We start from the raw sequence: 25,840 nt of genomic DNA on the forward strand, positions 1-25,840 counted from the left end.
CGGGGTCGTCTGTGGCGGTGTTTTTTGCGGATGCTACGGCAGGTAAACTGGTGATATGGGTTGTTAACACCTGCTTGTGAATGGGGCGATACATTTATCGCCACTTTGGCTGCGGTAAAGTGCCGATAACGCGGCGATAGTTCCTTGAGAATATGCCCCTTGACCTTTAATCACAACAACAGACTACTCACGACCCCTCTGCAAGATGGACTCCGCGCTCCGTTTAGGCTTCTTGCTGCGAGTATAAACCCCTCCTGATTGGACGGCAGCGGGCTCTCTTTTCCTGCTTGTATTCTTTTGCATCTTCCTGCTCATGTGCCTTTAATTGGGGTTGTGTCAGAGAGTGGATGAAAGGATGAGTCGGTGGATGGGTGAATGGAGGCCTGAGTGCACAGATAAGTGACAGGGTCCATGTGTGATGGCTCTTGAGCGGGAGACATGTTGGCGTTGCCTCAGCTTCTTGCTGATAAGTCTGCGCTTTGCGTGCTCTGGATGTGAGGCCCAGTGTGTGGGGGGGGGGGACTCTTGGGAGGGGGGGGGGGGGGGCAGGCCCTGAATGGTGTCATGCTCTAAAAGTGCCCGCTGTCCCAGTGACCCCCCCGCACCGCAGCCTTTGTTCTCGGAGCCCCTCTGCTCTAAAATGGGCATTGTGTGAGTAATCCCCGGGGGGGGGGGGGGCTGGGGGGAGTGTGTATAAATACATCATATCCACCTCTCCAGAGATGCCTGGCCTCATATCAGGGCTGTGACGTGTTACACAATAGGATGCCAGGGGCTGAGTGACAGGTGCTCCCACCCACCCTGGATATAAAGTCAGGCTGGGGCAGAGTCAGCCGGTCGGAGACTGGAGGCAGAGCACCCCTGACGGAACAGAGCACCCCCGGGCCCCTGACACAGCACGGCACCCCGGGCCCCTGACCCTGCGAGCACCCCCGGGCCCCTGACGCAGCAAGCAACCCCCGGGGCCCCTCAGCCAACCAAGACCTCCAGGGACCCTGAACGTGCGCACCCCCGGGGACTTCTGAGACGTCACAGCATCCTTTGACCCCTGGACCGGCCTGCACCCCGGGGCCCTGAAGCTGCAGAGTACCCCCTGACCTTTGAACCCCAAGACCTACAGAGCCGGACCAGGAGCCGCTCACCATGGATGACATCTACAAAGCAGCGGTAGGTGGCGCTGCACCCCCAGCCGGGGCCCTGCACCCCTCGTTTACACAGAGTGTCCTGCACCCCCAGCCGGGGCCCTGCACCCCTTGAATCAATATACCCAGATGTGGGGGTGACACCGCACCCCTTGAGGCTGAAGATGTTAAAGTTACAATCCAGAGTGTCCCCATCGACAGCAGCGGAATGGGGGCCTGGTGGGGCCACTCTGTGGAGAAGATGCTGAGGGTTCAGTTCGGGTTGGATGAGATGCTGAGGCCTATAGTCCGTGTGGATTAAATGTTGAGAGTTGTATTCAGTGTGGATAAGATGCTGAGGGGTGTATTTGGTGTGGATAAGATGCTGAGGCCTATAGTCAGTGTGGATAAGATGCTGAAGCCTATAGTCAGTGTGGATAAGATGCTGAGGCCTATAGTCAGTGTGGATAAGATGCTGAGGCCTATAGTCCGTGTGGATAAGATGCTGAGGCCTATAGTCCTTGTGGATAAGATGCTGAGGCCTATAGTCAGTGTGGATAAAGACGGTCCTGGGGGTCCTCGTCGATGTGGATAAAATGCGGAGAGGGTTTATTCCCTGTGGATAAGGGGCTGCCGCGATTATTCTGCCTGTAGAAGATGCTGTGGGCTGTTTACATTGTGGGTGAGATGTTGAGGGTTATAATTAGTGTGGAGAAGATGCTGAGTGTTGTAGTCGGTGTGGATAAGATGCTGAGGGCTGTAGTCGATGTGGATAAGATGCTGAGTGTTGTAGTCGGTGTGGATAAGATGCTGAGGGTTGTAGTCGGTGTGGATAAGATGCTGAGGGAGAGGGGGGGGGTGGAGTTGGACACGTCGAGGATTCCTCTCAAACCTACAAAGACGCCGTGAGTTTTTCTCTGTCGTGTAAGAGAGAAGGGACCGAGAGGAGGTTTGTGGTGAATGTGTTCTCGCAGCGACTTTGCATGTTTAGGGTCCGAGATACAATGCTGCGCTCGTGAACATAAAGTACATGAAGGAAAGAGATGATTGAATAAAAAGGAGCTCTGGAACCTTCTGCCGACAAAATGATGACCGTCATCTGACAGTTGACGCGCCGCTGACAAACATGGGTTCAAGTCATGAAAGTAATATCCCAAAATATGAACTTTCCTATATTTCACCGAAAGACTAGCGCGCGCCCCCTTCGGCGCCCCCATCACACGAAAGCTCCCAGCAGTCGCCCCGCCCACTCTGACCAGGCCCCCCCCCCCAACCCAAGGGCCCGGCTGGAGCCCCCCGGGCACAGATGCCAGTCATTCCGAGGGGATCAGAGGGGTGTCTAAGGCCCAGAGATGCAAGAGGGGCACGCTCCTGGCATACTCGATGCACGCTCAAGGCACGCTCCGGGCACGCCCCTGGCATTCTTTCTCAAGGCACGCTCCGGGCACACTCGGCAGGGCCGGCTTTAGCACTGGGGGGCGCCTGTGAGACAATGTTTGTTGGCGCCCCTCCCCTCATGACCACCTCGCCGCGGATTCCCTCACCACCACCATTTGACAGCGCCCCCAAGTCTCCATACCCACTCTCTCTTTGATACATTTAGTTTTATAGCGTACTCGTACCAGTTTAAGATGTCAGAACCGGTGCTTTAAATGGGCCGGTACTGTCAGGTACGGAGTACCGGCACTTTTTTATTTTGATAGGGAGAGTACCGGCACTTCTCAAGAGAAATCCTATATTTCTAATTGGAGAGTACCAGCACTTTTCAGAAACAAGCAGGTATTCTAGTGTAGAGTGCCGGCACTTCTATTGTTACATTTCAGGCACTGGTCAGAACCCTTTACATCACAGACACATTGCACAGAGAAAATCACGGATCGTGTGTAAATCAGTGAAAAGACCGAGGCCTACAAGGTGTAGGAGTCATCCAGACTGGTGGGCAGCAGAGTTTAAGAGTCCTTGGTCTGGAAAAGCACACATTCGGAATTTAAAATGTAACACCATTGTTGGGGGTTTTCTTTAATAATCAGAATTGATTTCTATCAAAAGGAACCCTTTTTGCAATACTAGGATAACAGCAACACACTCACTAACACTCCCAACTCCAACTCCAACCACTTCACTAACACCCCCACCCCTCTCCCCCCTATTCCAGTAACCTAGACACCTGCTCTCCCTCAGTGCCCACCCCCAACTCCTTACCCAACCCCATGCTGGACATGATTATGTCCACCCTCCTCCAAGTGAGAGAAGAACTCCACACCCTCAAAGAGTTTCTCCTCACACACCCCAGACACCCCCCTCCCACCTCCACTTCTCAAGCTAACAACTTAGCCCCCTCACACCCTACTCACCCCCCACAGTGGACCTCTATCCCCTCTCGCAACACCTCCAACCGCCCCCGATGCACTATCAAGACTCTTTCGGACCTCGACATTCACACCCTACTCCGCACATATGTCCCGGATCGCCAAAACCTCTTAGCCACCACACACCTGTCCATTCCTACAATTCTCTCCAACCCCCTCAGGCACCCCACGTATAACAACAGAGGCTCCGTCCCCAACAACCTCACAAAAGTCCCCCTCTCTCTAGATCCCTCCTCCTCCCTCTGCACCCCCAGACTCAAATGCACACTTCTCAACTGTAGATCGGCCCAAAGACACTCCTCGGAGGTCGCTGATCTCATCATGTCTTTGAACCTTGACCTAGCCATCCTAACTGAAACATGGTTAACTGAATCTTCTACTCCTATCATGGATATACTAGTCCCCCCAACTACTGCATCACTAGACTTGACAGGCTCATCAAGACAGGCGGTGGAATCGCATGCATCTATAAGAGCAACCTATCAATTAATAAAGTCACCACCCCTTCTCTCACCTCCTGTGAATACCTCTGCCTTGATGTCCTCAACGAAAACAAACCTGTATGTTCACTACACATCATCTACCACCCTCCTGGGGACAACCTCACCTTCTCCCAACAACTCATGGACACAATCTCAATCAACTCAGGACGGCAAAACACACAAATTTACCTTGGCGATTACAATCTACACTGGAATGATTGTAGTGACGCAGTGGTCAATAGCCTCAAAACTTACCTTAACGCTTCTGACCTCACCCAAATTTGCAACAGCCCGACCCATGACAAAGGCTCTATCCTCGACCTTATCATCTCCAAAGAAGGCACTATTCAACTTGATTCAATCCAACCCTGTGACTGGTCAGATCACCATACTGTCACATTCTTCATCAATGAAAAAGTTAAACGTATCCCGGCCCAATCCTCCAAGCCCAAAGTTTGGAAAAGAGACTTGAAGAAACTCAAGCCAAACTCTTTACCCCCTAACAGCTGCAATCTCCTACTTCCCCCTACCGGCCTTTCTGACGTTCAGTGCTTAACTACCCACTATCTCAATGCTATGACCTCGATAATCAATGAGGCTGCACTGTTGCAACTGAAAAGAGACTCCACCAAGATCTCCAACCCTTGGTACGACGGGAGTCTCAATGAAGACAGAGGGACCATGCGAATGGCAGAGCGCACCTGGAGATCAGCCCCCTCTGCACTGCACCTAAAAACTCTGAAGAAAAAGAGAAACGCGTACTTCAGGAAAATAAAACGCTCAAAGTCAGATTTCTTCAGACTCTAGCTCGACCAAGCAAAAAACCGTCCAAGAAAACTGTTCGAGCTAATTCGATCTCAATCCAAGGAACAACCCCAAGTAGTCGACACTATGGGCAATGCACCTTACTGTGAAGATTTCTCTGCTTTCTTTAAACAAAAAAGTGACAACATAAGGAGCGATCTCCTCATTGACGCAAGCCTCTACTCCAAACACCACTGCATATCACCCAATGAACCAAAAAACAATGCGACATGGTCATCCTTTGACACATACTCTGAAGAAGAAATTGACAGATTACTCAGCACCTTGAAACCATCCAATCACCTCACTGACCCTCTTCCTGCTAACGCTGTAAAAGACTTCACCCCTTTGCTCCTCCCACTCTGGACTAAAATGATCAACAGCTCACTTCAACAAGGAACCATCCCTGACTCCCTCAACGTTGGACAAGTTACACCTTTACTAAAGAAACCAACAGCCGAACCCACTGATCTACACAACTACTGTCCTATTACCAACATTCCCACTCTCGCCAAACTGTTGGAAAAATGCGTTCAACTACAATTGACAAAGCACATAGAACAGTTTGATCTCCTCAACCCTCATCAATCAGGCTTCCGAGCAGGGCACAGTACCGAAACTGCTATGACTCACATAATTGACAACGCCCTCCAAATTTTAGATCAAAACGATACCTGCCTCCTCATCCTTCTTGATCTCGCTTCAGCATTCGACACTGTGAAACATGAGAACTTACTCGAACTCTTAAACACAAGAATGGGTCTTTCTGGGACTGTTCTTCAGTGGTTCACCTCCTTTCTACACAACCGGTCTCAGAAATTCAAGAGCAACAACTCGATGTCCTCTCCAGTACCTGTATCGTTAGGTGTCCCTCAAGGATCCTCTCTATCCCCAACTTTGTTCAACCTAGTTATGGAACCTCTCACCACCTTGCTACAAGCATCCAATGTACTTTTTCACATGTACGCCGATGACACCCAACTATATCTCAAACTACAATCCCCCAAAGACATTATGCGTCTGAACTCAACGATCAGAAGCACCCAATCCTGGCTGGCCGATAACCACCTCAAACTCAATGCTATGAAAACTGAGTTCCTTCTGATCTCACCTCCCGGGAAAATCTCTACCACTCAAGCCTGGCTTAAGCACCTAACTGCACTCAATGTCCAACCGACCATCGTGGACTCAGCAAAATCCTTAGGCATAACACTGGACGCCAACCTCAACATGCAGCAGCATATCAGCAAGGCAACTAAGGGAGCGAACTTCCAAATAAATACCTTGAGGAGACTTAAACCCTTCCTCCCAGCCAAAGACTTCCAAACTGCAATACAAGCACTAATCATCCCTCGCATAGACTACGGCAGCATCACCCTCTGCGGACTCCCCCTAACTACAACCGCACCCCTAAGAGCTTCTCTAAACTCTGCAGCGAGACTCATCACTGGATCAAAAAAACACTCACACATCTCCCCTGACCGTAAATCCCTGAACTGGCTGCCTTTTGAAGCCAGAATACAGCTGAAAATCGCCTGCATGACGCACAAGGCTATACACCTGAACTCACCCGGCTATCTCACTCAGAAGCTGGCAATTTCTGGCGGCTCCAGAACCACCAGAAGCACAAAGAATCTTCTGCTGAAGCCTCGAAGATTCCGGAAGGAAAGAACTTACAAACGCTCCTTCTCAGGAATGGCGCCTAGGATCTGTAACTCACTCCCTCCTGAAACCAGGCTCATCTCCTCCACTCCTCTTTTTAAGAAAGAAGTAAAAGCTATCCTCATGGCTAAATACACTTGAACTACTACTTTTGATCTTTTAAGACTGTGCGTCGATCTGTACTCTTGTTTGATCCATTTGCACATGTGTTTTACCTGTATTATCGACCTTACCCGTTTGTTCATACTCCCTCCTATTTGTATTACTTGCATTGATGACCTACCTTCCTAACTATGCTCCCTCGTGTACCCACCCTACCTCTTACCCCTTGCCTATGTAAAGCGCTCTGTTATCTGCAAAGATCTTGTTCGCGCTATATAAAACTTTCAAACAAACAAACAAGCAAAATACTTGGTAATATATTCCTTGCAGTTTGCACGCAGGTCTTTGACGGCTGTTGATAGCTCACTGCTCTAGGTCAGGTTTTTAACATTTAAACTGCAAGTAACAAAAGGATCTCTCACAAAAGTGATAACCCATTGACCTATTTATAGTGTATGCACTTTGTGATCTGAATGGGACATGTTCTTTGCAGCAGGCACATTAACCCTCTGAGCTATGATGAGTCAAACCTTCCTCTACCAGACAAAGCTCCGTCTCGAAGTTATCGCAACATTTTTATTGATGCCTGAAAATTGCTGAGATAAGGAATGAGGCATCTGGTGCTTTTAAAACAATAATCCTGGTGCCCCACCCTAAGTCAGCCCCCCAGTGCGGTGGCACCGATCGCACCGCCCTAGAGACGGCCCCCCGCCCCCCCCCCCCCCCCCCCTTAGCAATAATAGTCGTGCTGCACAAAACAAACACTCCTCACAAGTTTTTGGCTGGAAAAAGAGTTTGCTGCAGGTTGAATACATCCAAGGAGCATGCCAACGCGGTGGGTTAACTGACTGGTGAGCCAAGGGCAGGCCGCGGTGACTGACCTAGGGTGCCCTGCCCACCTGATGAGCCAAACTGCACCGAGGCCAACCCAATCGGTAGAGACAGCCTGTCCAGCGGGGCACAAAGAGGGTGGCTAGTGGGTGGGGGCAGGTAGAAGTACCTGTCCCCAGCCCACTGCGCACCGGAAATGATGCCACAGAGGCGTCGGACGTAGGAGGGACACCTGAGTAGGGAGTCCCTGCAACAGGGCGGCTGGAGGTGCCCAATGCAGTACTAAGGGGGCCGCCCTCTTACAGGGCCCACTGCGTGCACCGCAGGAACACTCTATGCACACTGCAGGCACACCCCGGGCACCACACCGAAGTACACCCTGCACACAGCGGCATATTCCAGGCACACTCCAGGCACACAGTGGCATATTCCAGGCACACTCCAGGCACACTCCAGGCACACAGCGGCATACTACAGGCACACTCCTGGCACACTTCAGGCACACTCCGGGCACACTCCCGGCACACTGCGGGCACACCCCGGGCACCACACCGAAGCACACCCTGCACACAGCGGCCTACTCCAGGCACACTCCGGGCACACCTCGGGCACACCCCGAGCACCACACCGAAGTACACCCTGCACACAGCGGCATATTCCAGGCACACTCCAGGCACACAGCGGCATACTACAGGCACACTCCTGGCACACTTCAGGCACACTCCGGGCCCACTCCGAGCACACTTCAGGCACATTCGGGGCACCACACATGAAGCACACTCTGCACACAGCTGCATATTCCAGGAACGCTCCAGGCACACCCCTTCACACAACGTTTACCCCAAGGGACACTCACAGCACACTCCAGGCACCACATTTGAGGCCACTACACACACTGTGGATACTGGGCACGCTTCAGACACACCCAACACACCACACCCAAGTCACACTTAAGGCAGACTGCACGCACACTCCTGATGACACAAAGGAACACCCTAGGCCCACTCCAAGCACACTGCAGGGACCACACTGAAGGCACGCTCTGTGCACACACCGGCATACTACAGGCACACCCCGGGCACACAACAGTCACCCCAAGAGACACTCACAGCACACCCCAAGCACCATACATGAGGCATACTACAGGCACAAGCCGGGCACACAACGGTCACCCCCAAGAAACACTCACAGCACACCCCAGACACCACACATGAGTCATACTACAGGCACACACCGGGCACACAAGATTCACCCCAAGGGACCCTCAGAGCACACCCCAGGGACCACACATGAGGCATACTACAGGCACACTCCGTGCACACAACATTCACCCCAAGGGACCCTCAGAGCACACCCCAGGCACCACACATAAGGCTCACTTCACACTCTGCGGACACAGGGCACACTCCAGACACACCCAACACACAGCGCCCAAGTTACACTCTACACAAGGTAGCTTTCACGCACAGCACCCCAGCAGTGCAGGCTCTCCCAGGACGCCCAATCCCTTCCGGCCCGACCTGCTTTAGTCAGTTACCTTCCACCCTTCACGGTTCTAGTTTAGTAAATGCTCCTGGAACTGCTAACGCATCTATAAATGTTTCTTAAATGAAGCTATGTTTTCTGAAATAACTTTTGAACCTCTTCCCACCCACTTTCCACATGTGTAGGGCCTGATTCACACACCTTAATTCATACGTGTAGATTTACTCATGTGTAAACCTGTTACTACACCTGTTACTACACCTGTTACTACACCTAGGAATAAGTGTACTTTTTTTGCTATTCAATAATTCCGACTGTAGAATGACACCTAAGTGTAGAGTTGCATGTCTCCTCCCTCTGGTGGCGCCCGCTACAACAGGATTTATACGCGAGTGTCGAGTTGCATGTCTCCGCCCTCTGGTGGCGCCCGCTACAACAGGATTTATAAGTGAGCGTAGAGTTGCATGTCTCCGCCCTCCGGTGGCGCCCGCTACAACAGGATTTATACGCGAGTGTAGAGTTGCATGTCTCCGCCCTCTGGTGGCGCCCGCTACAACAGGATTTATACGCGAGTGTCGAGTTGCATGTCTCCGCCCTCTGGTGGCACCCGCTACAACAGGATTTATAAGTGAGCGTAGAGTTGCATGTCTCCGCCCTCCGGTGGCGCCTGCTACAACAGGATTTATACGCGAGTGTAGAGTTGCATGTCTCCGCCCTCTGGTGGCGCCCGCTACAACAGGATTTATACGCGAGTGTAGAGTTGCATGTCTCCGCCCTCCGGTGGAGCCCGATACAACAGGATTTATTCGCGAGTGTTGAGTTGCATGTCTCCACCCTCTGGTGGCGCCCGCTACAACAGGATTTATACGCGAGTGTTGAGTTGCATGTCTCCACCCTCTGGTGGCGCCCGCTACAACAGGATTTATACGCTAGTGTAGAGTTGCATGTCTCCACCCTCTGGTGGAGCCTGCTACAAGAGGATTTATAAGCAAGCGTAGATTTGCATGTCTCCACCCTCTGGTGGAGCCCGCTACAACAGGATTTATAAGTGAGTGTCGAGTTGCATGTCTCCACCCTCTGGTGGAGCCCGCTACAACAGGATTTATAAGTGAGTGTAGAGTTGCATGTCTCCGCCCTCTGGTGGCGCCCGCTACAACAGGATTTATACGCGAGTGTAGAGTTGCATGTCTCCGCCCTCTGGTGGCGCCCGCTACAACAGGATGTATACGCGAGTGTAGAGTTGCAAGTCTCTGCCCTCCGGTGGAGCCCGCTACAACAGGATTCATACGCGAGTGTAGAGTTGCATGTCTCCGCCCTCTGGTGGCGCCCGCTACAACAGGATTTATACGCGAGTGTAGAGTTGCATGTCTCCGCCCTCTGGTGGCGCCCGCTACAACAGGATGTATACGCGAGTGTAGAGTTGCATGTCTCCGCCCTCTGGTGGCGCCCGCTACAACAGGATTTATACGCGAGTGTAGACTTGCATGTCTCCGCCCTCTGGTGGCGCCCGCTACAACAGGATGTATACGCGAGTGTCGAGTTGCATGTCTCCGCCTTCTCTACAACAGGATTTATACGCGAGTGTAGAGTTACATGTCTCCGCACTCTGGTGGCGCCTGCTACAACAGGATTTATGATCGAGCGTAGAGTTGCATGTCTCCACCCTCTGGTGGAGCCCGCCACAAAAGGATTTATACGCGAGTGTAGAATTGCATGTCTCCACCCTCTGGTGGAGCCTGCTACAATAGGATTTAAAAGCGAGCGTAGAGTTGCATGTCTCCACCCACTGGTGGCGCCCGCTACAATAGGATTTAAAAGCGAGCGTAGAGTTGCATGTCTCCACCCTCTGGTGGCGCCCGCTACAACAGGATTTATGAGCGTATTGTTACTACCAGTAAAATGTCATTCATAAGTGTTATTCATAGGTGGTACACCTGCTTGGTGCTAAGTGATGCAAAGAAGCGTATTGCTCTGCTTTGTGTTACTTTCACGATATTTCCAACCCTAAACAAGTTTAGCGCTAAAAAGTAAATTGGAAAAAAAAGATTTTGTGTCGATTTGCGCCACTTTTGTGATGCAAACACGGCATAAAGGGCCATATTATCAAGAAAGGGCGATACATTATCGCCGGTTTTATCGACAGAAAACTGCCGCTAAAGCAGCGATAATGGGCTTGACAATATGCCCTTGTGAATTCCCATAGAAGCCAGGTTATCACCAGCACCTGGGCTTCTACAGGAATTCACAAGGGCGTATTATCAAGCCCATTATCGCCGCTTTAGTGGCAGTTTCCTGTCGATAAAAGCGGCGATAAAGTATCGCCCTTTCTTGATAATATGGCCTAAAGTCTTTATGAAAATTGCTCCTAACACTTTTACTCACTACACAAACACTTCCACCTTTTTGTATGCATACTCATCCTTCATAAGTAATCTCTGTCACAACAGTTACACTCACTCACTGCAAACAAACTCACAGCACACACTCACTCCCAAAAACCACTCACGCAAACAATTGAGCAGAAGGGTGCCTGCGGCTGCGACAATAGGTCTCCGCAGGACACCCTTCATTTTGTATTACTGTGTTCTTTTTATAAAACACCGCGCCAAAGATTCTTGGTGGATGTTTTAAAGGACTCAAACATTATCCATGCCAAATCTGCCTTATTGTTTTTGCAAAGAGCCACTGAAATGCGTACTTTGTTTGCAATCATGAGTTTTCTAAAAATTGTTTTTAAACTAAGAAACACAAGGGGCTGATAAAATCGGTTGAAATGGGAGGAAACTAAAAAGTCATATGGGGCCTTGTGTCATATTTGCATTCTGTTCCTACTATCTACAAAAACCCATTTTAACTTGTCGATCTTTTTAAAAAGGTATGATGTTCAGTATGTTTTTATGTATTTTTATGATGGTTTTTAACCTTCGAAATGAATAAAAGAACTGAACTGAACACTCACGTTCACAAAAAACCCTACTTACAAGACTGAAAATGTCTCCACAAACGCTCTTTATTATCACACAAACCTCATTTCACAGCACAATCACCACAAAGACATCCTGCTCCCCACAAACACCGTTATTCTGCACAGACACCCCTGCCCCCCAACACAGCTTATGGGGCGGTGTAAATGTACTAAAGCTCATTGGAAGTGAGACAGAAACCGCGGCGTCTGCAGTGACGCGTCAATGCAGTCTGAGAGTTTCTAGCTTCCACCCGGGGTAATGTCTCACCCACCCCGCTGGCAGCTCAGCGTGAAGTAAGTCGAGCACCACACAGGTCCACTCACAGGGAATACAACACACTCCCTTCAAAAGTAATGGATGTAGACACTTGAAATGACACCCTGTAGGAACTAATGTTAAATAAATACAATTTCAGATGTTTAAAATTATATACAACTTTTTTTTCATGTTTAAAAATGTAAATAATTACTTTAATCATTTTTCAATCGAATAATAACTGTAATTTAATATTACAAATTGAATGAAAAATGTTTACGTTGTTTTAAAAAAAATACTTTAAATTCATTCTGAACAAAACTTTTAATCCATGTTAAATAAAAATAAACATGTAGCTTTTAGTCGCAATAAAAAAGAAGTTTTTAAGGCATATTTACAAAGTAAATAATATATTTTAATTTAAAAAATCTGCTTGTACATGGGTGTTCCAGGGTAACTACTCATTGTTTCTGAAGCTAAACCCTGGTTTCTAAATCAAGTAGACAGAGTTTAGGGTCAGAAAACGGTGCCCTTTTGAAGGAGGCCAAGGAGAGAGAAACGAAAGCATTTCTCTTCCTTTTCCGACTTTATACTTGTGCTGCGTTCTGACGGAGTAATTCATTCACCGATGTCTAAATCAGCTGTTAGTTTCTCACTGAAGGAGTGAGTGTGTGATACGTTGAGGTGCCTGTATGGTGAGTGTAGGTGTTAGAGTGGTAAGTGAGTGTCCTTGGAGGTGGGTAAAGGTAGGCTGTTGCTATTGAGTGTGCATGAGTGTGTGATAAGTGCAGGTGCCTGTATGGAGAGTGTAGGTGTTAGAGTGGTAAGTGAGTGTGTGATACATGAAGGTGCCTGTATGGTGAGTGTAGGTGTTAGAGTGGTAAGTGAGTGTGTGATACATGAAGGTGCCTGTATGGTGAGTGCAGGTGTCAGACTGGTAAGTGAGTGTGCTTAGAGGTGAGTAAAGGTGGACAGCTGCTCTTGAGAGTACGTTCCCTGCAGAGGATTCTGGGGTTTCAATTATTTGATCATGAGGGGTGAGTGTATGAGGATAAGGGCCCTACAAGTGCTCCGACTCTACCCCCACATTATACCCACTTATCAAGGTTCTACTTTTGCGCCTGAATACATACATACAAACGAGGCCCACACGCACACTGCATGCACTCACTGCCCACACGCACACTGCATAAACTCGCTGCCCACACGCACACTGCGTGCATTCACTGCCCACACGCACACTGCGTGCACTCACTGCCCACATGCACACTGCATGCACTCGCTGCCCACACGCACACTGCGTGCACTTGCTGCCGGCACGCACACTGCGTGCACTCGCTGCCCACACGCACACTGCGAGCACTCGCTGCCCACACGCACACTGCATGCACTCGCGGCCCACAAGCACCCTGCATGCACTCGCTGCCCACATGAACACTGCATGCACTCACTGCCCACACGCACACTTCGTGCACTCGCTGCCGACACGCACAATGCGAGCACTCGCTGACCACGCGCACACTGCGAGCACTCGCTGCCGACATGCACACTGCGAGCACTCGCTGCCGACACGCACACTGCGAGCACTCGCGGCCCACACGCACCCTGCATGCACTCGCTGCCCACATGAACACTGCATGCACTCGCTGCCCACACGCACACTGCGTGCACTCGCTGCCGACACGCACACTGTGTGCACTCACTGACCACACGCACACTGCGAGCACTCGCTGCCGACACGCACACTGCAAGCACTCGCTGCCGACACGCACACTGCGTGCACAAGCTGCACACACACTACATGCACTCGCTGCCGACATGCACACAGCGTGCACTCGCTGCCCACACGCACACTGCGTACACTCGCTGCCGACACACACACTGCATGCACTCACTGCCCACACGCACACTGCATGCACTCGCTGCCCACACGCACACTGCGTGCACTCGCTACCCACACGCACACTGCATACACTCACTGCCCACACGCACACTGTATGCACTCACTGCCCACATGCACACTGCTTGCACTCGCTGCCCACATGCACACTGCGTGCACTCGCTGCCCACACGCACACTGCGTGTACTCGCTGCTTACACGCACACTGCGTGCACTCGCTGCCCACACGCACACTTCGTGCACTCACTGCCCACACGCACACTGCGTGCACTCGCTGCCGACACGCACACTTCGTGCACTCGCTGCCCACACGCATACTGCGTGCACTCGCTACCCACACGCACACTGCATACACTCACTGCCCACACGCACACTGCATGCACTCGCTGCCCACACGCACACTGCATGCACTCGCTGCCCACACGCACACTGCGTGCACTCGCTACCCACACGCACACTGCATACACTCACTGCCCACACGCACACTGCATGCACTCACTGCCCACATGCACACTGCATGCACTCACTGCCCACATGCACACTGCTTGCACTCGCTGCCCACATGCACACTGCGTGCACTCGCTGCCCACACGCACACTGCGTGTACTCGCTGCTTACACGCACACTGCGTGCACTCGCTGCCCACACGCACACTTCGTGCACTCACTGCCCACACGCACACTGCGTGCACTCGCTGCCGACACGCACACTTCGTGCACTCGCTGCCCACACGCACACTGCATGCACTCACTGCCCGCACACACACTGCGTGCACTCACCATCTGTGCAATAGAATCAACACAAACATCCCCCAATAATCTCAGCAGCGTGGGGGTTTTACGGGGGAAGGCCATGCTATTAAAATCTCAGGAAGGCAGACTGTGCGACTCTTAACCCGAATAGGGTGTTTTTTTAACGAATGTGTATTAAAATCATAAATCTTCGGCGTTTCAAGGACCACCAACCTCCAAAACTAAAAGCAGCGGGGGGGGGGGGGGGGTGCGACGACAGTGAGTCAGTTTAAAGATGCGCCTTGAGGCAGGCGCATAGACGGATGTGGGGGTAGAAGCTGCAGCTGAGGGGCAGGATGGAGACCCCCAGCCGCGCTCCCTTCTGCCCCCAACAGTGGGTGGTGCGTGTGAGTGTGCGTGCCAGTGCGTGTCAGTGAGTGAGTTTGCTTGTTAGTGCGTGTGAGTGTGCTTGCCAGTGCGTGTCAGTGAGTGAGCGTGTTCAGTGCGTGTGAGTGTGCGTGCCAGTGCGTGTCAGTGAGTGAGTGTGCGTGCCAGTGCGTGTGTCCTGGTCTGACTGCTTCTATTCCGATGGCGTCTGCACTTAACACCAAACTTGCATATTGACAGCCCCCCCCACGGCAGCCGGACCTGTGCGGTGTCCAGTGCACAGCCCTGGGTGGGGGGTGCCCGGGTGCCCCACTCACGGAGCCCTCGCTCCCTTTCATGCCCACATAAGGCCTGGCAGAGGCAGGTCTAATTCTAGGAAGAATGTGGGGCCGAGGACAAGAGACGAGATAAAGCCCCCCAGCAGCCCCCGCCGGATGCCGAGCGCGGAACAATGCCCAGGTTTATCTCCCTCCTCCCACCTCTGAGGCCCGTGATAAAAATACCCGGCCTCGGGGGGTCCTCTTACCAGGGAGGGGCACAGCAAGTGTTCACCAGGCCGGGGGGGGGGGGGGGGGGGGGGGGGTCTGCCCCAGGCGTGCCAGTGCCCGCCAGGACAATAGGAAGACAGTGTGACCCCCCCTCCACCATCACCCACACAGCTGTCCAGCCCATCACAGGGGTATGCCCACCCTCGCCCCCAGCCGCTATTGTTATCTCCCAAAACAGCCCCCTCCCCGGCCACTGCTACCCTACCCCTCCCTGCCCCCCCTCACAGCTATTGCTACCCTCCCCTGCCCCCCACAGCTATTGTTATTGCTGAAATCCACCCCCCCCCCTGTCCTCCCCCTCGCTCCCCCAACCGCAGCTGTCATGAACAACTCAAGGTGGGCGTCAAGGACACATGTGAGCTATTGTTAACTGCTGGTGAGTGTTAAAGTGCAGAAGCTCTGCTGAATGGGGCCCGGACACCCCATAAACTACAGACTCTGCTGAGAAGTGCCGGTACTGTCCATAAACTACAGAGTCTCTGCTGAAAAGTACCGGCACTGTCCATAAACTACATATTCTCTGCTGAGAAGTGCCGGTACTGTCCATAAACTACAGAGTCTCTGCTGAAAAGTACTGGTACTGTCCATAACCTACAGACTCTGCTAAGAAGTGCCGGTACTGTCCATAAACTACAGACTCTGCTGAGAAGTGCCGGTACTGTCCATAAACTACAGACTCTGCTGAGAAGTGCCGGTACTGTCCATAAACTACAGAGGGCCCGATTCACAGAACTAATTTAGGACAAAATCCTAAACTTACTACTTTTGGTATTCACAGAAGTTAGGATCTTGTCTTAAGTTTGTCTTAAGACAGACTTAAAACAGACTTAAGACAAACTTAAGACAAAATCCTAACTTCTGTGAATACCAAAAGTAGTAAGTTTAGGATTTTGTCTTAAGTTAGTTTTGTGAATCGGCCCCAGAGTCTCTGCTGAGAAGTGCCGGTACTGTCCATAAACCACAGAGTCTCTGCTGAGAAGTGCCGGTACTGTCCATAAACCACAGAGTCTCTGCTGAGAAGTGCAGGTACAGTCCATAAACCACAGAGTCCCTGCTGAGAAGTGCCGGTACTGTCCATAAACCACAGAGTCTCTGCTGAGAAGTGCCGGTACTGTCCATAAACCACAGAGTCTCTGCTGAGAATTGCCGGTACTGTCCATAAACTACAGAGTCTCTGCTGAGAAGTGCCGGTACAGTCCATAAACTACAGAGTCTCTGCTGAGAAGTGCCGGTACTGTCCATAAACCACAGAGTCTCTGCTGAGAAGTGCCGGTACTGTCCATAAACCACAGAGTCTCTGCTGAGAAGTGCCGGTATTGTCCATAAACCACAGAGTCTCTGCTGAGAAGTGCCGCTACTGTCCATAAACCACAGAGTCTCTGCTGAGAAGTGCCGGTACTGTCCATAAACCACAGAGTCTCTGCTGAGAAGTGCCGGTACTGTCCATAAACCACAGAGTCTCTGCTGAGAAGTGCCGGTACTGTCCATAAACCACAGAGTCTCTGCTGAGAAGCGCCGGTACTGTCCATAAACTACAGAGTCTGCTGAGAAGTGCTGGTACTGTCCATAAACCACCGAGTCTCTGCTGAGAAGTGCAGGTACTGTCCATAAACCACAGTGTCTCTGCTGAGAAGTGCCGGTACTGTCCATAAACCACAGAGTCTCTGCTGAGAAGTGCCGGTACTGTCCATAAACCACAGAGTCTCTGCTGAGAAGTGCCGGTACTGTCCATAAACCACAGAGTCTCTGCTGAGAAGTGCCGCTACTGTCCATAAACTACAGAGTCTCTGCTGAGAAGTGCCGGTACTGTCCATAAACCACAGAGTCTCTGCTGAGAAGTGCCGGTACTGTCCATAAACTACAGAGTCTCTGCTGAGAAGCGCCGGTACTGTCCATAAACTACAGAGTCTGCTGAGAAGTGCTGGTACTGTCCATAAACCACAGAGTCTCTGCTGAGAAGTGCCGGTACTGTCCATAAACCACAGAGTCTCTGCTGAGAAGTGCAGGTACAGTCCATAAACCACAGATTCTCTGCTGAGAAGTGCAGGTACTGTCCATAAACCACAGAGTCTCTGCTGAGAAGTGCCGGTACTGTCCAGAAACCACAGAGTCTCTGCTGAGAAGTGCCGGTACTGTCCATAAACTGCCGGTACTGTCCATAAACTACAGAGTCTCTGCTGAGAAGTGCCGGTACTGTCCATAAACCACAGAGTCTCTGCTGAGAAGTGCCGGTACTGTCCATAAACTACAGAGTCTCTGCTGAGAAGTGCCGGTACAGTCCATAAACTACAGAGTCTCTGCTGAGAAGTGCCGGTACTGTCCATAAACCACAGAGTCTCTGCTGAGAAGTGCCGGTACTGTCCATAAACCACAGAGTCTCTGCTGAGAAGTGCTGGTACTGTCTATAAACCACAGAGTCTCTGCTGAGAAGTGCCGGTACTGTCCATAAACCGCAGAGTCTCTGCTGAGAAGTGCCGGTACTGTCCATAAACTACAGAGTCTCTGCTGAGAAGTGCCGGTACTGTCCATAAACCACAGAGTCTCTGCTGAGAAGTGCTGGTACTGTCCATATACTACAGAGTCTCTTTGCGGCGAGGCAGAGTCCTGCTGAGGAGGTCGCCTTGATGTTTGTGTGACTATAGGTATCCATTCCCTCCTGTTTTGAAGGCTCATGGGGCATTTTCTAGGCGATATAAGAAACCCATTCAGCAATATCCCTTCTGGGGTATAGTATACCGTGCATGTTAAATATATGTGCACCACTTAGTTAGGATTATATGTAAATACACAGTTGTTTTGATTTGAGTGTAGAAGGGATCTCTTCTAGGAGCTGATGAGAAGCCAGAGGAGGGCTTGGAAACATGTCGGCACAGGAGACACTGCTCATTAACTCCATGCGCGCTAGCGGAATTCCGCTCCTGCGCTGAGTTTTTCTAAATCGCACCTTTGAGTGACGAGCTGGGCTCGTCATCAGCGTGCGAGGAGGCTACGCCATGACGAGCCCAGCTCGTCATCAGCGTCGAAGGGGTTAAAGAGCATAGTATCTCCAGCTCATTCCCCACTTTTAACGATACGAGCTCAAAGGAACATTAAAAAAAATTATTTCACAGAGCCAGGTATATTTCTATTTTTCACCATTCACCATTCACTTACTTCTGACCGTTCCACACACACACTCCTAAAACACACATTGTGTTGTTTTTCATAACCAGTGCTCCCATGTAGTTGTAGGTCTCAGCACGCCCCGTCCCGCAGAGGGGTGGGAAGACCCCGATGATGAAGCATGACACCAAGGGTCCTTTTGGTGGGTGAGGGGTATTTAAACAAAGCTGTGTGCGTTCCACCATTGGAGGAGACACACGTAGTCTGGAGGAACACTTTTATACTTTCCCATAAGGGTGGATCCCTTGGTTTTTGACACCTGAACCTGCGACAGCTGTGACACCAGAACGCGTCACACCTGATCCTGTGCCACCCAAACCCGTGCCACCTTTACTAGTGACCTGCGCCACGCACAGTGAGACTTTAGAAAGGATTATCCGGCGATGGCTCTGCGGTGGTGGTCATGTAGCTATAGAGGGAGTGACGTGTTTATGAAGGAACTCGGTGCAAACGGAATCAGGTTCAACGCCACAGGAAAGGGGGGTGTAAACCGTGGGCGGGGTGGGATACTTTCATAAGTCTATGGACCGCCTCTTTCGTGCTGTTGGTTTGATATCATTTTTTTGTTTGGTTTGTATGAACCGGAAGTCACTGCATTTAAAGTATAAATGAAGCTATGAATGGGATTGGAGCTGAGATCTCACAGCCCGGCCTCTCTCTCCCCCCCAGGTTGAACAGCTGACGGAAGAGCAGAAGAACGGTGAGTGCCCCGACTTTACTTCAACACGGAAATATATCCACAGGTCAGAGCCTACAGAGGGAGAATAGAGGGACTATTCATAGCGCCTTCTTCGCGCCTTGTATATATATGTATAACCTAGGTACATGTGGAGTAAGGTATAGAATATCTCTACTTACCTTTCGATATTTCGGTCCAATGAGCTTGATAAGACACAAGATGGTTCTGTGGGTGTCTTACACGGCGAGGTCTCACAGTCAAAGCATATAACACACCACATTCCTCACACAGGGCCCGATTCACAGAACTAACTTAAGACAAAATCCTAAACTTACTACTTTTGGTATTCACAGAAGTTAGGATTTTGTCTTAAGTTTGTCTGAAGACAGACTTAAGACAAAATCCTAACTTAAGTCTGTTTTAAGTGTGTCTTAAGAGAAATTTAAAACAAAATCCTAACTTCTGTGAATAATACCAAAAGTAGTAAGTTTAGGATTTTGTCTTAAGTTAGTTCTGTGAATCGGGCCCACAGAGTCAGGTGTGGCCCGGCTTCTTCAGGACAGTCATGGATCCCTGCTTCAGCACCAGCCACATGTTAAGCCAGATGTAGGGGCGCGGAGGCCCCCTGGTTCTTGATAATCAGAAACATCTCAGAGAGCTTCAACCGTCCCCACCTCCACAGCCTGGTTGTTAACCCCCTGCTGTGGTGCAGGCCTCCCTCCCCACCAGGCTCGCTCGATTCAGGGGGGGTGTAGTGGCGGCTTCTCATGAGGGATGTGGCCTCCCTCCCCACCAGGCTCGCTGGATTCAGGGTGGGTGCAGTGGTGGCTTCTCATGAGGGATGTTTTGATCTTTCTGCAGAGTTCAGGGCGGCCTTTGACATCTTCGTCCTGGGCGCGGAGGACGGCTGCATCAGCACCAAGGAGCTGGGGAAGGTGATGAGGATGCTGGGGCAGAACCCCACCCCCGAGGAGCTGCAGGAGATGATCGACGAGGTGGACGAGGACGGTAGGTCTTCTTTTTGGCACCTCTCCATTGATTGAATAATGCAAGAATCGTGAGACTTCAGGCCCCCGATCCACTCAACGCACCTGGATTTACGGTGAATCAGTTTACCTCAGGTGACAGCGACCCCGGCTACCTGGATCCGCTGGAGTTGGGCCGGGTGCAGAAACCTGGGTCCGGTGGAGTTGGGCCGGGTGCAGGGACCTGGGTCCGGTGGAGTTGGGCCGGGTGCAGGGACCTGGGTCCGGTGGAGTTGGGCCGGGTGCAGGGACCTGGGTCCGGTGGAGTTGAGCCGGGTGCAGGGTCCTGGGCCCGGTGGAGTTGAGCCGGGTGCAGGGACCTGGATCCGGTGGAGTTGGGCTGGGTGCAGGGACCTGGGTCCGGTGGAGTTGGGCCGGGTGCAGGGACCTGGGTCCGGTGGAGTTGAGCCGGGTGCAGGGTCCTGGGCCCGGTGGAGTTGAGCCGGGTGCAGGGTCCTGGGCCCGGTGGAGTTGGGCCGGGTGCAGGGACCTGGGTCCGGTGGAGTTGGGCCGGGTGCAGGGACCTGGGTCCGGTGGAGTTGGTGCAGGGACCTGGGTCCGGTGGAGTTGGGCCGGGTGCAGGGACCTGGGTCCGGTGGAGTTGGGCCGGGTGCAGGGACCTGGGTCCGGTGGAGTTGGGCCGGGTGCATGGACCTGGGTCCGGTGGAGTTGGGCCGGGTGCAGGGACCTGGGTCCGGTGGAGTTGGGCCGGGTGCAGGGACCTGGGTCCGGTGGAGTTGGTGCAGGGACCTGGGTCCGGTGGAGTTGGGCCGGGTGCAGGGACCTGGGTCCGGTGGAGTTGGGCCGGGTGCAGGGACCTGGGTCCGGTGGAGTTGGGCCGGGTGCATGGACCTGGGTCCGGTGGAGTTGGGCCGGGTGCAGGGACCTGGGTCCGGTGGAGTTGGGCCGGGTGCATGGACCTGGGTCCGGTGGAGTTGGGCCGTGTGCAGGGACCTGGGTCCGGTGGAGTTGGGCCGGGTGCAGGGACCTGGGTCCGGTGGAGTTGGGCCGGGTGCATGGACCTGGGTCCGGTGGAGTTGGGCCGGGTGCAGGGACCTGGGTCCGGTGGAGTTGGGCCGGGTGCAGGGACCTGGGTCCGGTGGAGTTGGGCCGGGTGCATGGACCTGGGTCCGGTGGAGTTGGGCCGGGTGCAGGGACCTGGGTCCGGTGGAGTTGGGCCGGGTGCAGGGACCTGGGTCCGGTGGAGTTGGGCCGGGTGCATGGACCTGGGTCCGGTGGAGTTGGGCCGGGTGCAGGGACCTGGGTCCGGTGGAGTTGAGCCGGGTGCAGGGTCCTGGGCCCGGTGGAGTTGGGCCGGGTGCAGGGACCTGGGTCCGGTGGAGTTGGTGCAGGGACCTGGGTCCGGTGGAGTTGGGCCGGGTGCAGGGACCTGGGCCCGGTGGAGTTGGGCCGGTGCAGGGACCTGGGTCCGGTGGAGTTGGGCCGGGTGCAGGGACCTGGGTCCGGTGGAGTTGGGCCGGGTGCAGGGACCTGGGTCCGGTGGAGTTGGGCCGGGTGCAGGGACCTGGGTCCGGTGGAGTTGGGCCGGGTGCAGGGACCGGGGTCCGGTGGAGTTGGGCCGGGTGCAGGGACCTGGGTCTGGTGGAGTTGGGCCGGGTGCAGGGACCTGGGTCCGGTGGAGTTGGGCCGGTGCAGGGAGTCACCCCCCGTCCTTTCATTTTCTTTCATATTTCCATGCTGGTGATGCCCGCACTGAGGCTGCACGGCCCTCGTTCTGACGCCTCTCCTTCCTCCCCAGGCAGCGGCACCGTGGACTTCGACGAGTTCCTGGTCATGATGGTCCGGTGCATGAAAGACGACAGCAAAGGAAAGTCAGAGGAAGAGCTGTCGGACCTCTTCCGGATGTTTGACAAGTAAGTCATTCATTCATTCATTCACTCAGGCTGAAGCCTTGGAGGGAGCTGGCCATGGAGGGATTCACATCAGAGGGTCGTGCCCCTGAATGGTAAACTCTTAGAGTGGGAGGTATATACGGGGCATATTACCAACAAAGTGGCGATGAGAGATGCTAGCCGCCTTGGCTTAAGGCCTCTCTTCGCCACCTCGGAAACGCCAGGCTGCTCCATATTACCAAGGATAGGGTGCAGCCTGGAGTCTCCCCCTGCGATGGCGAAAGGTTTTACAACTTAACGCCAGCGCAGGCAGGGAAGGTTTGTTTATGTGCAGGAAGGAGTTCCTTCCTGCACATAAACAAAGCTTAAATGCCGTTTTGTAACTTACATGTGTGCTGCTTCATGCAGCACACATGTAAGTACAAATTAGCATTTTTAAAAAGAGGTTTGTTTATGTACAGGAAGGGACACCTTCCTGTACTTAAACAAACCATGGCGTTTTGCTTTTTCCATGTGTGCTGCACAGGGCAGCACACATGGAAAAAGCAAAAACGAGGAGAAATGAAGCATTTCTCCTCGTTTCGCCACCTTAAGAACAGGTCTGTCCTGTTCTTAAATTCGGCGCGGCCACCTATTATCGCCTCTCTTGATAATAGGTGGCAGCGTCGAAGTGAATGGGTGTCGCGGTGGAACGCCCACCGCAACACCCACTGCATGCCCCCTTTCACGATGGGTTTATCGTGAAAGGGGTCCTATTACCAAGACAGCGTTAAGTCAATTAACATGGCTTTAAGCCACGTTAATTTACTTAACGCTGCCTTGATAATAGGGCGATGAAAATATCGCCGCGTTATTGGCAGAAAAGTGCTGATAACGTATGGCGATAAGGGGCTTGATAATATGCCCCCTGCATTCTTCAGATTTCCCCCCAAGGAGATATTGAGGGGCTCAGATTATCAGGGTAGGACCAAGGCTAATTAAAGAGGAGGAGAAATCTCTTCTCAAGGATGTACATTCATGAAAGTGTGACCAACTTCGATGTAGATACACATCTAAAACTAGCCCCTGAGACTTGCCTGTGAAGCACCGACACCTGCATCTTTATGTACAAAACAAAGCATGAAAAAAAGAGGAGGATTCACAGGGACCATCACAGCATCAGTGGTACCTTCTTCATGTGCCCAGAAACACTAAGGGGTAATTTGTATCTTGGACGAATGGCCGCCGTTCATCCATGGTGATGGAGTACGTTAATCTACCCCTATAGTGGAGTGACCGCCCACTGAATTTATGAATGAGCGCGAAGCTGTCGGTCATCTATAAAAACATTGGGGCCGATTCACAGAACTAACTTAAGACAAAATCCTAAACTTACTACTTTTGGTGTTTACAAAAGTTAGGATTTTGTCTTAAGTTTGTCTTAAGTTTGTCTTAAGACAAACTTCAGACAGACTTAAGTCAAACTTAAGACAAAATCCTAAGTTCTGTGAATACCAAAAGTAGTACGTTTAGGATTTTGTCTTAAGTTAGTTCTGTGAATCGAGTCCATTGACAGGAACTGCTGTCACAACAGTTCCTGACACTGCACGTTACTCTGTGCTCCGGGCTTTCATCAGCAGGGCGCAGCCCTGTAGCAAAGAGTGATTGTTCTTTCTTTACAAAAAGAAAATCCCCAGACAGGATTTTCTTCTTGTAAAGAAAAATATATAATTCTCTCATTGTCACACGAGTATTCTTCTATGGCAGGTGGAGGATTGGTAGGGTGTTAAAATATCGATTACAAAAATATAGCTGACATAAATATCGTTGTAAAAATATCGTTTACAAAAATATCGACACCCTATACTTAAACAGGTAAGTACATAAATATCGACTCCAAAATATCGTTGTAATTAATATAGATGTAAAAAATATCGACTTTTTAAAATAATTAAAATTACATTAAATAATAAATAAATATAAGTACTATTAACAAAATACATTACATTACTTTTATTTTTTAACTATTTCAAAAAAATTTACTACACTTTTTAATTATAAACTTAATAAATGTGGACATATAAATTGATTTTACACATTACTTTATATAACAACAATAATACATACATATAATTAAAATACCCCTTTACTCAAAAACCCAAAACTGACCCTGAACCCTAAAAATACCCCTTTACCCAAAAACTGAAAACTGACCCTGAACCCTAAAAATACCCCTTTACCCAAAAACATTTTCACTAAAAAAATCCTGTACACACACCTAAAATTAATAAAAAAATTAACATAATTAATTACATAATTATTATTCAAATAACTAATTGAAATTAATTAACTATTATTTATTACACTATTTATATTCATTTAAAACATTAATTAATCTATTATTTCATTATATTTAAATACCCCTTTACCCAAAAACTGAAAACTGACCCTGAACCCTAAAAATACCCCTTTACCCAAAAACTGAAAACTGACCCTGAACCCTAAAAATACCCCTTTACCCAAAAACTGAAAACTGACCCTGAACCCTAAAAATACCCCTTTACCCAAAAACTGAAAACTGACCCTGAACCCTAAAAATACCCCTTTACCCAAAAACTGAAAACTGACCCTGAACCCTAAAAATACCCCTTTACCCAAAAACTGAAAACTGACCCTGAACCCTAAAAATGCCCCTTTACCCAAAAACTGAAAACTGACCCTGAACCCTAAAAATACCCCTTTACCCAAAAATAGTTTCACTACAAAAATCCTGTACACACACCTAAAATTAATAAAAAAATTAACATAATTAATTACATACTTATTATTCAATAAACTAATTGAAATTAATTAACTATTATTTATTACACTATGTATATTCATTTAAAACATTAATTAATGTATTATTGCATTATATTTAAACTACTTCCCACCCTACTCCCCTATAAACCCACAACCCGCTACGGAACTATTAATACTAAATTCAACTGAAAATACATTACTAAATAATAATATACTACTAAAAATACTACTTTGACTACAAATATTCATTAAAAACACTACATTACTTATAATTATTTAAAAAACGATATTATTGTAAACTATGTTTTTGTAAACGATATTTATTACAACTATATTAATGTTAACGATATTACTTACCTGTCTGTCGATATTCTGGTCAGACGATATTTTTGTCATCGATATTTCTTCCTGTAGATATTTTTGCAGCGATATTTAGGTTAGTCGATATTTTTACGACGATATTCCTGCTCTGTACCGGAGGATTATAATGTTTTTACAGTTCCTTACCACCAAGTTCTACCTGGCGGTACGGAACAGTAAAAAATGATCCATCTAAATTGGGCGGGCAGACATGTAACCATTTCTCAGATGGCACTTACTTCCCAGGGCTGTCAGACAAGAGTGGCCGTGGCGGGGACAGAGGAGTCTCCAATGTGGACAAACTGAAGGTCTGCCCACATTTAAATCAGCAGTATGT

At 50.5% G+C, this 25,840-nt stretch overlaps 1 protein-coding gene across 1 annotated transcript in view; it reads left to right on the forward strand.

The window, feature by feature from the left end:
• The first annotated feature begins 838 nt into the window (after positions 1-838).
• Positions 839-25,840, forward strand: part of LOC147659196 (troponin C, slow skeletal and cardiac muscles) — a 32,120-nt gene continuing 7,118 nt past the window's right edge. Inside the window, exons 1-4 of the mRNA XM_086951903.1 lie at positions 839-1,167; positions 19,475-19,505; positions 20,346-20,492; positions 22,269-22,383. Coding sequence (XP_086808029.1) covers positions 1,144-1,167; positions 19,475-19,505; positions 20,346-20,492; positions 22,269-22,383 — 317 coding nt within the window. The 5' untranslated portion in view covers positions 839-1,143. The remainder of the gene's footprint in view (positions 1,168-19,474; positions 19,506-20,345; positions 20,493-22,268; positions 22,384-25,840) is intronic.

This window comes from Lissotriton vulgaris, unplaced genomic scaffold, assembly GCF_964263255.1.
Source record: "Lissotriton vulgaris unplaced genomic scaffold, aLisVul1.2 SCAFFOLD_1503, whole genome shotgun sequence".
In the NCBI taxonomy this organism is placed as follows: domain Eukaryota; kingdom Metazoa; phylum Chordata; class Amphibia; order Caudata; family Salamandridae; genus Lissotriton; species Lissotriton vulgaris.